Source organism: Cydia strobilella, chromosome 18, assembly GCF_947568885.1.
Source record: "Cydia strobilella chromosome 18, ilCydStro3.1, whole genome shotgun sequence".
NCBI lineage: Eukaryota > Metazoa > Arthropoda > Insecta > Lepidoptera > Tortricidae > Cydia > Cydia strobilella.
In genome coordinates, this window is record NC_086058.1 from 12116713 (window position 1) to 12130657 (window position 13945).

The 13945-nt window shown below is 38.6% G+C and overlaps 1 protein-coding gene across 4 annotated transcripts; it reads right to left on the bottom strand.

Annotated features, from left to right (window-relative positions):
- Nucleotides 1-47: 47 nt before the first annotated feature.
- On the bottom strand, nt 48-13721 carry LOC134749735 ((Lyso)-N-acylphosphatidylethanolamine lipase). 4 transcript variants are annotated; one of them, XM_063684755.1, is made up of 9 exons: nt 13545-13703; nt 13242-13362; nt 11046-11093; nt 7819-7895; nt 6267-6473; nt 5678-5852; nt 4949-5221; nt 3687-3876; nt 48-2649 (listed from the first exon to the last, which is right to left on the bottom strand). In XM_063684755.1, the coding sequence occupies exons 2-9, from the start codon at nt 13319-13321 to the stop codon at nt 2410-2412; spliced, it is 1290 nt and encodes a 429-aa protein (XP_063540825.1). In that variant the 5' UTR covers nt 13322-13362; nt 13545-13703; the 3' UTR covers nt 48-2409. The 4 variants fall into 4 exon arrangements, with proteins under 4 accessions (XP_063540825.1, XP_063540827.1, XP_063540828.1 ...); XM_063684757.1 differs by lacking the exon at nt 13242-13362 and having other exon boundaries at nt 13545-13721; XM_063684758.1 differs by lacking the exon at nt 11046-11093.
- Between the last annotated feature and the right edge of the window lie 224 nt (nt 13722-13945).

Sequence of the window (13945 nt, forward strand, 5' to 3'; positions counted from 1 at the left end):
AGTTTTACTTGGCTGCATACTAAGGACAATAAAAAAAGATATTTTAATACATAATATTTATTTACATAAAATCTAACCGCGTACCAAAAAGCTCGCGGATAAATAACAAACAACAACATAATATAATTTGCTCTATTAAAAACAGTCAAAAAGTACTTGTGCTTTCCGCTAAATCAAGTCAGTGTCAAACAAATTCTAAATATAAAGATCACTGATCAGAAAAAACTGACTCATCTCGTAATACTAAAATCTAAATCAGCTAAGCGCGAAATTCAATTTATATTAAGTTTATACTGTACTGTTCTGTACCAAATAGAACAAAGGGCTTTGTCCCTGACCCATTTCTGAGCAACTGTGTACTGGCATTAGATTGCACAATATATTTAAAGCTTTTACATTTTATTTCTATTAAAATAGAAGAAGGAAACTATTTGGAATGGCTATTATTAAATGGATAAGGATTAGGATAAAAAATATTAAAAGGACAGAACATAAAAATAGTAAAGAATAGTTCATACATATCTGGGAAAGAGATTTAGATTTCAAAGATTATGTAACAATAGTTATACCGACTATAATATGGTACTACCCCTAGACCCATGGATGTGATAATCCTTACAACCGAGTAGCTTACTGTGTATAAGTCTCGCAATTTAGAGAAAGGCAATATGGAATTTTACACAAGTAATAATAGTATGGATAAGAATTTTAAATTGAAAATGGAGCTGACGTTCTCATGTCTAAACATACACGGGTGTTTATGTGCGTGGCCTCTACAATGCGATTTCTACACAAGCCATCAACGCGGGAAAATAATTCTTATTTTATAATTAGTGACCTAACATTAAACAACAACTCATAACTAACAAATTTAGTGTTTGTTACATTACACAACGGTTCAAATTCACACTTAGGGTCGGTTGCATCAAACTGGTTGTCGTCGTTAGAGTTCGCAAAATTTTATTGTATGTAAAGTTTCATAGTAAAACGCCGCGGCGCGCCGGGTGACGTTGATCAGTCTGTCAAGTGCAGATGGTGCAACTGGCACTTAATATTCTAAATTTAATTTTTCTCTTGCCCTAGGGAGGTGGCTGCGTATATGTATAATACAACGGCAATATTTAAAGTTTTACAGCTATTAATTTATTTGCTTTCGTATTACATTTCAGTGTAAAGTTTTTCATACAACTGGATAAGTTTCTACATTTATATCTGCAATATCAATTACATACACATAATTTTATGAAAATTAAGATGTTTACAGTTTTAGACCGGCAGTGTTCGTATACATGTTAATATTATTAAAATAGCGTATAAACACTCCAGTAAACTATTACTTCTAAACTAAACTCTTACATCTTAATATTATGTGAAAGTACTGGAATACAGAGATAATATTATTATAAGTGTTTGCAGACTATTAAAGTAAATAAGGCAAGTTTTACGTACTCTTTACTACAATTATCTATTATTTGGTAAAGAAGAGCTAAACACGTTGTATGCAAGGTATTACAGGAATAGTATTTTAGTAGTAAATAACACTATTTTCAGAATCAAAAATTATCTTACAATTGGTTACCAACATTTCGTCGCAGTTACTCGAAAGATCGTATATGTAGTTATCTATAAATAAGAGTCAGTTGCACCAAGCCGTCTGTCAACCTTAAAGCGTATTTAAATTTTATTGTACGGGATGTTTCATAGATCACTGCTGAGTGACGTTGACCAGGCCGCTAACTGTGGTAACTGTTGGTGCAACTGGTCCTGAGGATGCTTTCTAGGAAAAAACACACGTAAAGTATCTATCTAATTAATGTATATATGCCCTGCTTCTATTAAATAGAATTCAATAATATACCTATTTATATTCTAGCGTGCCTAGTCCAGCGAAGAGTACTTATCTCATTGTATACCTTAGTTTCGTCTCATAAGGAAAGATTGGCGAATAGTGGCCCCGTAGTTGATAACTACGCTATTGTATTATTTAAATTATCTAATTCGTCACAATCAAAACATAATTTCCATGCAATAGGTACTTGCCAAGCTAATGCATTATTAAAAGTACTTAAAGAATAGTTCAAGAAACCCTAATGTCTGAGCATGAAGATTCAAATTTCAACGACAGCCTTTGTTACCTCTCAAATTGCAACATTTAGGCTCAATACGGCAGAATACAGTTACAAATGTTAAAGCACAGCTCTGCCTCTTTACAGGCTTACATGGACGTCAAACTGTTAAAAATTACAGTATTTTCAGCACCCGATTTTCCCTCCTGGCTACCGGATTTCATAATTGCAAGTTAATGTCTGCATAAAACTATGTGCACGCCACCGGTAAACAGGATACAATAAAGCAAATAACCGCTTTGAATCACTCGCTCCGTGATTAGCAGTACAGATATGGCTACGATCAAGAAGCCGTGTTGTTGGGCGCTCGCCCGTCGCTCGCTCGCTCGGGGTTCGCCGGCTCGCTTTCTGGTTTCGCGGGTTCGATTGCGGGTCTCGCTGGCTCGTTTTCGGGTCTCGCTGGCTCGACCGCAGGTCTGGAAGGCTCGGTGGGTCCGTCGGTGCGGGCGCACGCTTCGAGCACGTACTTGTTGAAGAGCTCGGGCTTGTCTAAATAAACGTGGTGGCCGGCACCGTTGATCACCTGTAATTGTAATAATGGAGAATATGAAAATGTGTGGTAATTTAAATAGAAAGGGATCCAAAGTATGCAATTCTCGGCCGAGCATTAGCGAAGGTCTCCGTTTCAGCTTGGGCAAAAACACTTTCCGGATGTTCTCCTGAACAGGTCGCAATTCTCAACCGATTGTCATGGCATTTTGTAAGCAGATTCGATGATTAAATATATTTTTTTGTCGATTCAAATTTTGGATTTTTTTTTCAAAATGGCGGAGGACCCGCATCTCAGGATTAAGCCGCCGATATGACAAGGAGAGATTTTGGATGTAAGATATGACTATAGTGCCTAAATTACAGGACTGATATGGGCAAGAAATCTAGCTTGCGATCTTATCACTATATGCATAGAGTCAACAATCCGCCGCTGCCCACCTAAGACGACCGCCGTACGGGACGGCGTCACTCGCGACCTTAACCCTTCAAACGCTTTACGTCAGCGGTTCTGAAACTTTTTTAGTGTCGGGACCCTTTTGGAAAGCGAAATATTTGACGGAGCCCCTAATAAAAAAAAAATTATCGTCACCACGTGGACCAGATATACCTATAGAAGAGCTGGTTTTTTCTTATTATTACAAGTATCCTCGCGGAGCACCAACAGAGGCTTTGCGGAGCCCTAGGGGTCCACGGAGCACACTTTGAGAATGGCTGCTTTACGTTATAAACAAGAACGTCACTGAAGCATGTGCCAGACGGCAGACAACCACAGTTTCTGCAACATGACCTTTAAATGACCTTGGTAGACTGGCGTGCTCTGCCAACCAATGGCAGAAGCAGTGGTTTAAAATCGTCTAGCCGCTTGTTGTAAACCACTCGCTTCTACCAAGGTCATGTTGCAGAAACTGTGGTTGTCTACCGTCTGGAACATGCTCTTGAAAGTGTGAAGGTTACTTTCACAGCGTAAGTCATAACACCTATGGTTATCCATGGCGCGGTGGGCAAGACTAGTAACGACGACTCTAGATGTTCTTAAAGGTTAACTATTGACATGGAGCCGACAGTCACCTGCACTAGAGTGTTGTGAGGGCTCTGCCGCTGGTCCGCCAGCACCTGCGCCGTGCTGTTGTCCACCCAGGACCGGCTGCCGTACAGCAGAGTGACGGGCAGGTTGGCGTCCAGTTTGGACACTCGCTTCACCATCGGGTTCTTTGCCCACCCGAAGCCGTGCATTAATGTGTGGAACGCGCTTTCACCACTGAAAATAAAATTTAAAATATTTAGTCAATTAAGAACTATGTAGTGAAGCTTGTGTCGGAATTTTGTCATGGCGTCTAGGCGTGACTTTACACCTCTGTACAACAGATAAGAAAACATTTAAAAACTTTAAATCACTTTTAGGTACCGTAAACATCTGCAACATATATTGCCTACCATGCGAAACATTGCCTGGCTTGAAAAAACAGGTATACTCTACCAAACCGCTACTATATCTAACTCCTAATAATGTGAAAAGGGTGACTTTTAACACGTTCACTGTGGTAGGGGGTCGAAAGACCCCATGCAAAGTATGGTTAATTGCGAGTTAGGCTAATTGCCGCAGCGAAGGTGTTAAGCGGAATACGAAATACACAGCTATGATCAATGTTGAGGCATGGTAGGCAATGTTGAAGAAGTTTACGGTAATAAAATGACAGACATCATTATTGATTGTTCATCGATTTAAAAAGTGCTCAAAATAAAAGCGTGGCAACAGAGCCATGTTTATTGTTTATAGTCTGTATCTTTAGGTATTTAAAATAATGTAAACAGACCACAATTAGGTATTTTATTGGGCAAGAAAATTCTTCAACTCGATATGCCAAAACTTACTTACTTTTTACTTACTCAACATAACATAGAAGCTGCTATAATCGTGCTATTTTGTTAATAGGAATATGTCGGGATGATTTGATTAATCAATACTAATTTAGTTTTGTAATATTTGCTATTACTTCGCGCTAGTAAAGAACCTACAAGCATGAGATCGAATATTTAGCCATTTGAGGGTAGATCAAAAGATTACACGATGAAATGAAATAGGTTAAAGCCAGAACGATGAGGAACAGGCAGTTTTCTATTTGGTTGGTTAACTGATAAATGTTTCAAGTACCCAAAAATGTAAAAACACATTGTTTACATGTATTTTACTAGCTAAAGAATCAGACTATAGGTATATAATTGTATCTGCTTCGATCAATCTGATGGCAAGTTACGTATCCGAATAGTAACTGTATGAAAAACAGAATATCACGATTGTTGATATTATATTAAAACAAATATCGCCATACCTAGGAGTCTGCGTGTTGCACTGGTGTATATAATCCGGTATAACCGTCTCCGCGTCGGGCACAAAGTTCATGTACTTCCTGGACAGGTCCGGCCTCGTCTTGCTAATGAGCCACTTCCCGGCCGGGCCAGCAACGCGCACGGCCCATAGCGGGTTGAGGGGGGATACGGCTGTGGCGACTGCGCGGACCCAAAGGGGAATCTGGTACTTTTCATGCACGTTCGCGGGCTTCTCGGGGAAGCCCCAAGGGTCGGCAAGGATGAGGTGTTGTACTCTATAAAAGAAATGAATTCAAGTGAAGGTTGATTGAGTTGATTCGGATAGAGGGTAAGAATAAGAACCACACTGTCTACCCTAGGAAGGCGATATACGAGGGAAAAATTCGACCCATACCGCTGTGACCCGGGTGGCTGAGCGGTTTGAGGCATCTGCCGCGCTTGCAGAGGACGCTGGTTCTATCTAGCCTCGGGCACTGGAGGCCTTGGTCACTTTTTCTTTCGTCAATGACATTTATTTCAGTTTATAATTTATGTAGTAGTGTTTCTACTTTAAAAAAAACACATTAAAATATTTTCATTAAAATAATTTAATTTGTGTCTCATAGTTCATAGTTTTTGCAATAAAATTTACGACTTTTCAGTTGATAGTGTGGCTGTGGACCATAATATAATGAGAGTATATAATATACCTATATACAGTAGGACGTAAACAGGCTAGTTATTTTATTTACCTCTCAGGGTATTTAAGCGCGTACGCCGTGGCGATGTACCCGCCGAGGCTGTGCCCCAACAAGATGAACTGCCGGATGTTGACCTCCCGCCGCCATTCCTCCACGGACTCCACCCACTGCGCTTCCACTTTGTCTGCGTCCGTTGAGAACTTGGGGCGGGAGCTGCGGCCGAAACCTACGGCAATTATGTAAACGTTACGACTTCTCATGAAATACCACTAAATAATTGCAGCTTGACCAAGATCTAGCATTAAATAATTTACGACAAACCCGACAATCCCTTAACCGGCTATGTTGTCAAAAATGCCTAACACGAATCCACACTATTGAGAATGCGGAAAATCATCTGAGGCCCACGCTCGCTTTGCCCCACCACTAACCCTAAGTCCATGTAGATTTGCTGCCTTACCCAACAAGTCGATGGCGTACCTTTAGCAGCCAGCACGTCGAGGTTGGGGCACCACAGCGTTACTCCGGCGCCCATCCAGTGCAGCATAACTAGAGGCGTGGCCGGCGCCTCGTCGTTCAAGGAGATGGTCCATCGCTCTGATTCATCACGGACCCTATCCACGTAGAACTGCTGACTTACCTAACAAGTCGATGGCGTACACCGGCCTATTAGCGGCCAGGACGTCAAGATTGGGGCACCACAGCGCCACGCCGGCGCCCATCCCGTGCAGCATAACTAGAGGCGTGGCCGGCGCCTCGTCGTTCAAGGAGATGGTCCATATCCTGTCGCTCTGTCCCACCACGGAACCGATGTCCACATAAAACCGCTTGTATGCTGTCTTCAGACCTGGTAGGAAGGTAAGCTTTATTAATTTGCTGGATGGAGTACTTGAATTTTAAGTCAATTTTTTTAAGTTTCGACGGTTAATGTTTGATCGTATTACGCTCGACATTGCTACAGCGGCACGTGATACCTAGCGTACGAAAGAAGCAATGCTTAATACTATCCTCGACGCGAACTTCAAGCTCACGGGCGTGGACTCGATGGACTTCCGCTTACTCTATTTAGATTGGTATCGTTTATTTCTATTTATCTTTGTGTGAATAAGCTATAATAATAATTCAGTTTCATTGTACAACTGTATATCTCGCAATTATGAGCACTATTATCAGACAACGCTAACCGCAGAGGACGAAGATAAGATTATCGGAGTTCCTTGATTAACTTAATAACTGAATTGAATAACAACACACAAAACATCAACTGAAACTGTTGTTAGTGTTGTTACCTTTGTATCGGTGTAGCACCGTAAGCTAGGGTCAAGCTTTAGGCTGCGTTTCCACCAGAGATGTGAGCGGATGCGTATTGAGGGATTTGTTGGCCACGAACCAATAGAAACACTTCATTTACTATCCTCGCTCAGCAAAGCTCTAATGGAAACAGCTAATGGAGCGAGGTGTTTTTGTACATACAAAACAAAGGAAGGATGATGTGTGCGACGAGGAATGTGTTGCGAGGTACGTGCACGAGCGAAAAACATTAAAAAGCTCCGCTTCCGCCTCACCGCACCCCGCTCGCTTAACTATTTAAAAAGAACTAGCTACACACCGTCGCTACATATCCTCGCACCGCTCAGCTACCTCGCACTTCTCTGGTGGAAACGCAGCCTTAGCGGGTTACAGAATATAAATACCTATAACAACTAAATAGATACCTATAGGGAGCGTGCATGAACTGTAGAGGGCAGCACAGAAGCCACCTATTCATTATGCACGGAGCATTATGTCAAGTTTAAATTTTTAGATTTAAGCCACTAGATGGCAGACCCTACTATGCGAAATTGAGCCAGCGTGAAGTGTTAAGGGGCAGCACCTGCTTAAAAGCGTGAACTGTTATCGCTTTCGATTCAGGTCAAGAGATAGCAGACCCTCCAATCCAACGCACGTCTCTATAAAATAAATTAATAACCGATGATGAGGCTTTCGCGAGTGCAGCTCAACAATCGGTATTGGAAATGGTCACATCACTATAGCGCGGCAAGGTCTAGGTCTTGACAGATGAGCATCGCCGTAATGGCGTCGTTGTAGTGGCGTTTCCCAAGTTATGTCTGTTTTTATTGAATTAAATCCTTTTTTTGATGGTGTATTACTTTAACAGAATACTATACTCGTATAAAAAGCCAAAGTCTCACATGACAATATTCTCTTCTCAACATTCCGTAGCATTGTGTCGGACTGACGCGTCCAGCTGAACCAGCCGCCCGTCCAACTGCAACATTAATAGATATACCTACTTTACATGTTATAAATGTGAACATAAACTAAAATGGGGCATTTTCTATTAAAAGGGACCTTATTGTCGATGGCGCTTACGCCGCACAGCGTCGCGCGCCATTGTATTTATATCGGAGCATCGTTTATATAGGCGTAAGCGCCATCGACACACACGAGGTGTAGAGTCAGACCAAACTAAGTTGACAGCGATTTTGACGGTGCAAGTCTTATGATAGTCAGTGGGCCCCATAAGTTTTATACACTGATTCATGAAGCCTGTAGGTACACACTAGACGATACATCTGACATCCGGTTTCGGCAAAAAACTGCCGACCTTTCGGCCGGGCCGAAACTGTATTTTCTAGTAAAATATAAGAAATGTGATCTTCACAACACACATTTAAAATAGAAAAAAACACACAAAAACTAATTAATATTTTAGTTGACATGCTATGGTACAGCGTTAGTAAATAAATCAAGCCTAGTCATTCATGCTTATATATTATACAATGGCAAGTTTTATGGCTCTTTTTTTTCTACCATGCCTAAATGCCAATCATCAATGTAAGTATATATATATATATATGTTAGTCTGTAAGGTATTTGTAATATGGGCCTTGACGGCCTTGTTGCCTGATTTAAATTCTTAAATAAATAAATAAAATTAATGAATTCGTCTATGCCCTATGGGATAACGCTAGTAGGTACCTTAAACTAAACTGCACTTATTAGCCGGGTCCACACAGAGCGGGCATACACGCGAGGCAATTTCCTCGCGCTCAAAACGGCCAGTGTAGACGTGCCTGTAGGCGCGCGTGTTGTATCGACATTTTTAGACGTGCCTCGCGTTCGCCCGCCCCGCCGAGGCATCGGATGGCGCTACCAACAATACCAACCTTTGGCCTATATTCTCGTTTAGATGGCGCTGAAGGTTTCGTTTGTTATTTAACAATTTTAACACATATCAGTGAAAGAACATGGGTCAAAATCATATAAAAATAATAAATACATATAAAAAATCATTTATTCATATATAGATATATATACTATATCATATACATTTTCTGATATTTTTATCTTTAGTTTTAATCGTGTGTCGATACATGGCAGTAAATTTACTGTGACTACAAAATTTACTATGACAGTACCCCTCTATCCTATATATTATTTTTGTAAATACTAAAACGACAGTTCGATTGGCCAATTGTAATTTCTGATTTTCCCAACTGTAATTTTAGTACCTGCTGTGGACGTCAAAGATATGTATACACTATTGCACCTTACTCCTTTGTAATAAGGCGAAAAATGTTAACATATCTTTGACGTTGACTGTACAAAACCAGGCCCCGTAGACAACATGCCAATCGTTAACGCTACGTAGCGAACGAAACGCAACTGTCACTGTCATACTAATATGCAAGAGGGATAGAGACACAAAGCGATTCGATGGCGAAGCGCAAGCGATTATCACCTTGGCTGGGCCGCCAGTTACACTGGCCAATTAATGTGTCTATTTATAACCGGGTATATAAAAACAAAAATACTAGTCACTAAATTAATCTTAGACGAGTACCATGGACTGTCAAATAACTGTTTTTTTTTCAAAAACTCCATTGCCGACCGGTCTGTTCTGGCCTAGTGGGTAGTGACCTATAGTGACCCTCACTGTGAAGCCGATGGTCTTGGGTTCGAATCCCGGTAAGGGCATTTATTTGTGTGACGAACAAAAACATTTCTTCCCGAGTCATGGGTGTTTTCTATGTATATAAGTATGTATATCGTCGCCTAGCATCCATAGTACACAAGCTTTAGCTTTGCTTAGTCTGGGGCTAAATAGGTTGATCTGTGTAAGATGTCCCCTAATATTTATTTGGGGCATTTTCTATGAAAAGGGACCTTATTGTCGATGGCGCTTACGCCGCACAGCGTCGCGCGGCATTGTATTTATATCGGAGCATCGTTAATAATGGCGTAAGCGCCATCGACAATAAGGTTCCTTTTCTATTGATAATACCACATTTATTTATACGAGTGAGTAAGAGAATATCAGACAGGTACCTACTGTAGAGCATCTTCTAGTGAATCTAGTGTTCCGAGATACTAATCAGGGCATGATTAAATTTGACCTTGGATCGAATTACTTGTCACCGTTTGGCATAAAACACGTAGATACAATAAATAACACAAGTTTCAAAGGTCAGGGCTATTTACATGACGTAATACGTTTTTTTGTTTAATATACACTCAAGTGCAATGGGAAAGGGTCATCTTATGTGGATTTTTTACACAAAGTGACCTTTTTATTGCTCTTGAGTGTACAATGAAAAACTTCCAATTAATACTTGATTACAGTTGCGAATTGATTTTCAGTTTAAGTACCTTGACCGAAGTTATTTTTTATCTGCAAATTACGCAAATGTAGTAATCATACTAAATCTTTCATTAATTACCCAAAAATAAACTAAATTAGGTAAGAAAATATGTTAGTCATTTTATGTACAGTCAGCAATACTATTCGCTTAGCACCTTTTGCATACAAACTTCTATGTAGGGGGGGGGGGGTACCTTTTCTCTGCAGCTGACTACCTATTTATAAACCAGGGTCTAAAAATAAATATCGATATGGATAAAGGGCCGAAAATATGTAAGTATACACGACCTTAATGTCTGGGCAATAAGGTCGTGTGCATATATTTATAACCTTGGATTGAACAAAATATTTAGGTTAGTTGCTATGGCAATGCGCCTTCATAACAGAAAATTACCTTGATACCTAAATAGAGGCATTATTATATAAGTCTTTAGTCAATGCCACTAAACTAGGGCAGTACCAGCTAAAACTAATTACAAAATATATATGTAGGCCCCATATTCGTATTTATTTCAATAAATACAAATATGAGGCATTTCTATAAAAAGGGACCTTATTGTCGATGGCGCTTACGCCGCACAGCGTCGCGCGGCAGTGTATTTATATCTGAGCATCGTTAATAATGGCGTAAGGGCCGTCGACAATAAGGTCCCTTTTTATAGAAAATACCACATATATTCCCAGGAATTAAAATGCATACTTAATAACCAGCACAATAAATAATAAGCAAATAAAATATAACAGACACTAACTGGAATATGTTACAAATCTTACTTCCAAATAATTGATAAAATATTTCCAATCCATGTCCTGCTTACTACACTGAAATACAAAATGACCATTAATGAATATGGGGACAAAATTAGGGCTTTTTCTATGAAAAGGGACCTTATTGTCGATGGCGCTTACGCCGCACAGCGCCGCGAGGCATTGTATTTATATCGGAGAATCGTTAATAATGGCGTAAGCGCCATCGACAATAAGGTCCCTTTTTAAAGAAAATACCATAATTAGGCATAGGATATAGATATGTGAACGTTTTCAATCAAAAGGTACCACATTGACACTTTATATAAGGACGACAATTGCTTGTATCTTGATACGAAAAACCTGTCAGAGCATCCTTATGGCAAGCGACAATGTGGTACCTTTTACTTGAAAACGACATGTAGTGAGTAGCTTTCCCATGACATGTTCTAATGTTTTTATAAGACTACTTAATAATTCTGTTATTTGGTTATATCTATCTATTTTTCTGTTTGTAAAAACACATAACTGCACTAAACCTTACAGTATGACACTTATCCCTTGAAGAGGCACAATGGGAAATAGGGTTAGGGATTAAATCATTACAAAAAATTCCACAGCTCAAAACTGAAGTGACAAATTAATCCTTATGTCATTGCACAATTCCAATACCTTTTCTTGATACATATATTTCTATTTCCCACTTAACATTAAATGCAAAATATAAATTCATAATATTCATAAGATTTTGTAGGGCCAATTTTCATAGAACTTTTCTTTAATTGTGTCTATTTTTTTATATAAATATCCCTTGGACTAATAGTATTGTGGGAAACAAGGGATTAACTCAATAAAATTTAAAATTTATATTAATTGCCAAAAACCTATTATTCATATACAGTGTAAACTCTATATAGCGACACTCAAGTGACCGGACGTTTTTAGGGTTCCATACCCAAAGGGTAAAAACGGGACCATATTACTAAGACTCCGATGTCCATCTGTCCGTCTGTTTGTCACCAGGCTGTATCTCATGAATCGTGATAGCTAGACAGTTAAAATTTTCACAGATGACGTATTTCTGTTGCCACTATAACAACAAATACTAAAAAGTACGGAACCCTCGGTGGGCGAGTCCGACTCGTACTTGTCCGGTTTTTTGATGCTATACAGAGTTTTCGTTATATAGAGAGAAATTAATATTAAAGTAAAGAACTATAGCCAACAAATGTTGACGTTATAGGGAGTAAAGCGTTATATTGAGTGACATTATATGGAGTTTACACTGTAACTTAGGAATTTATGTATAAACCATTTATCATTCTGTACAATGATATTTTAAGACAAGAATGAACTCACAAATAAAGAAACCAAAAAAACAAAAGCATTCAAGCAGATTCAGCATTAACTTAATAACCCTCAAGGATATGAAGGAAAATGTTTTAAATATAAAATGGATGTATTAGATAACTATTCTTATTAGAGTAAATTACTATGGTCTCTGTAGAGTGGATCATATGAAGTAGCAGAGAGCTCTCTCTCTGTCTGCTGTGAAGTAGCAGAGAGAGTAGTAGAGCACTGTGTTCATAAACAGACTATCAAACTGATATTTGAATAATATAAAGTCAAGGGATTATTTATATATCACTGACCTAGATTTCAATTAATTTTTTTTTATTACATGACAAAAGCAGAAATCCTGACTATGTATCATATACACCTATTATATGAACTAGTTTTTAACCCAATTTACTGAATAAAATGGGGAATTAATAAAAAAAACAAGCAAACACCTGCAAATCACACACAACACTCAAAGATAACTTGCTTGTCAACCCCCATTGAAGACTTAAAATAATCTGAAATACAATTAAAAAAATATGACGGAAATGGTAGAAAAAACGGGTGATGTAATATAATGGAATACATTGTTATAGTTGTTTGTTTTTACATTGTTATAGGTAAGTAGCACATGCGGTTTTACTTAACAATAGACAAAGGAGTAGCCATTCTGGGCCAGCTACAAATTGAATGATTATAATGTTATTATCTATTTAAATGTTTTGAGTCCATAGTTTGTAATGATGTAATTTTTTAAATTCCAAATTGTTTAAAGTACCTTTGATATTATTTTATGGTTTCCTAAATTATTATTCACCATGAATTACAGGATAATAAAATAATTGATTCAAAATGAAGAGTATATAACTTACTATAAATTACCTCATAAAGATAATAATGATGTTAAAAATAAAGTGGATGACATACAGGCCCCAGCTTTTACAGAACTGGGCCCCGGGCATCACTGGCGGCGGGAATGATCGTGAACATGCAGCCTGCACACCTACGTAGCCAAAATGTGATGAACATGAAACAACGAACAAGATGAACAAACGTGAATTGATAAACCAATAATATACGATGTCTGCAATTATATAGGTTGTGCAATACAATTAATTGCTAAATTCCCTAATCGTTACCGACGAAACGAAATGATAAACAATAAATTTATTTCCGAAAACTAACCTGCTTTCGCTTCTTGTTACATTCAGTTCACTACCCATTTGGTGGTGGCTTGTGAGCCAGTAAACATATCACTAAAATAAAATGCTTAATTTTTAAAGTCGGCAGGACTTTATTGACCTTAATGCGATGCGCAAAATAAATGACTGAAAAAATTTGCGCTTTTTCATATGACAAGTTGTCAGTTTTGACGTTTGTCAGTGGGTCGGATCGAGCTACTTTTTTAAACGCCCAGGTTTGAGAGATTCTCATTTATTCCCAAGAACTGTGTTTAAAACCAAAAATAAATGTATAAATTAATGATGAAATTTAATCGTGTTAGACCCGGTAATGACATTAATTATTCCCAAAGTTTACCAATTTTAAGCAACGAATGTTGAGTTCGATTGTGAATGAGGCGTAAC

Coding starts and splice junctions, on each gene's coding strand:
- LOC134749735 (XM_063684755.1), bottom strand. CDS start 13,321: ATGCCCGGGGCCCAGTTCTGTAAAAGCTGGGGCCTGTATGTCATCCAC. Junction 5,222..5,677: donor GCGCTTAAATACCCTGAGAG/GTAAATAAAATA, acceptor TTTCTTTTATAG/AGTACAACACCTCATCCTTG. Junction 3,877..4,948: donor TGCAACACGCAGACTCCTAG/GTATGGCGATAT, acceptor TTTTATTTTCAG/TGGTGAAAGCGCGTTCCACA.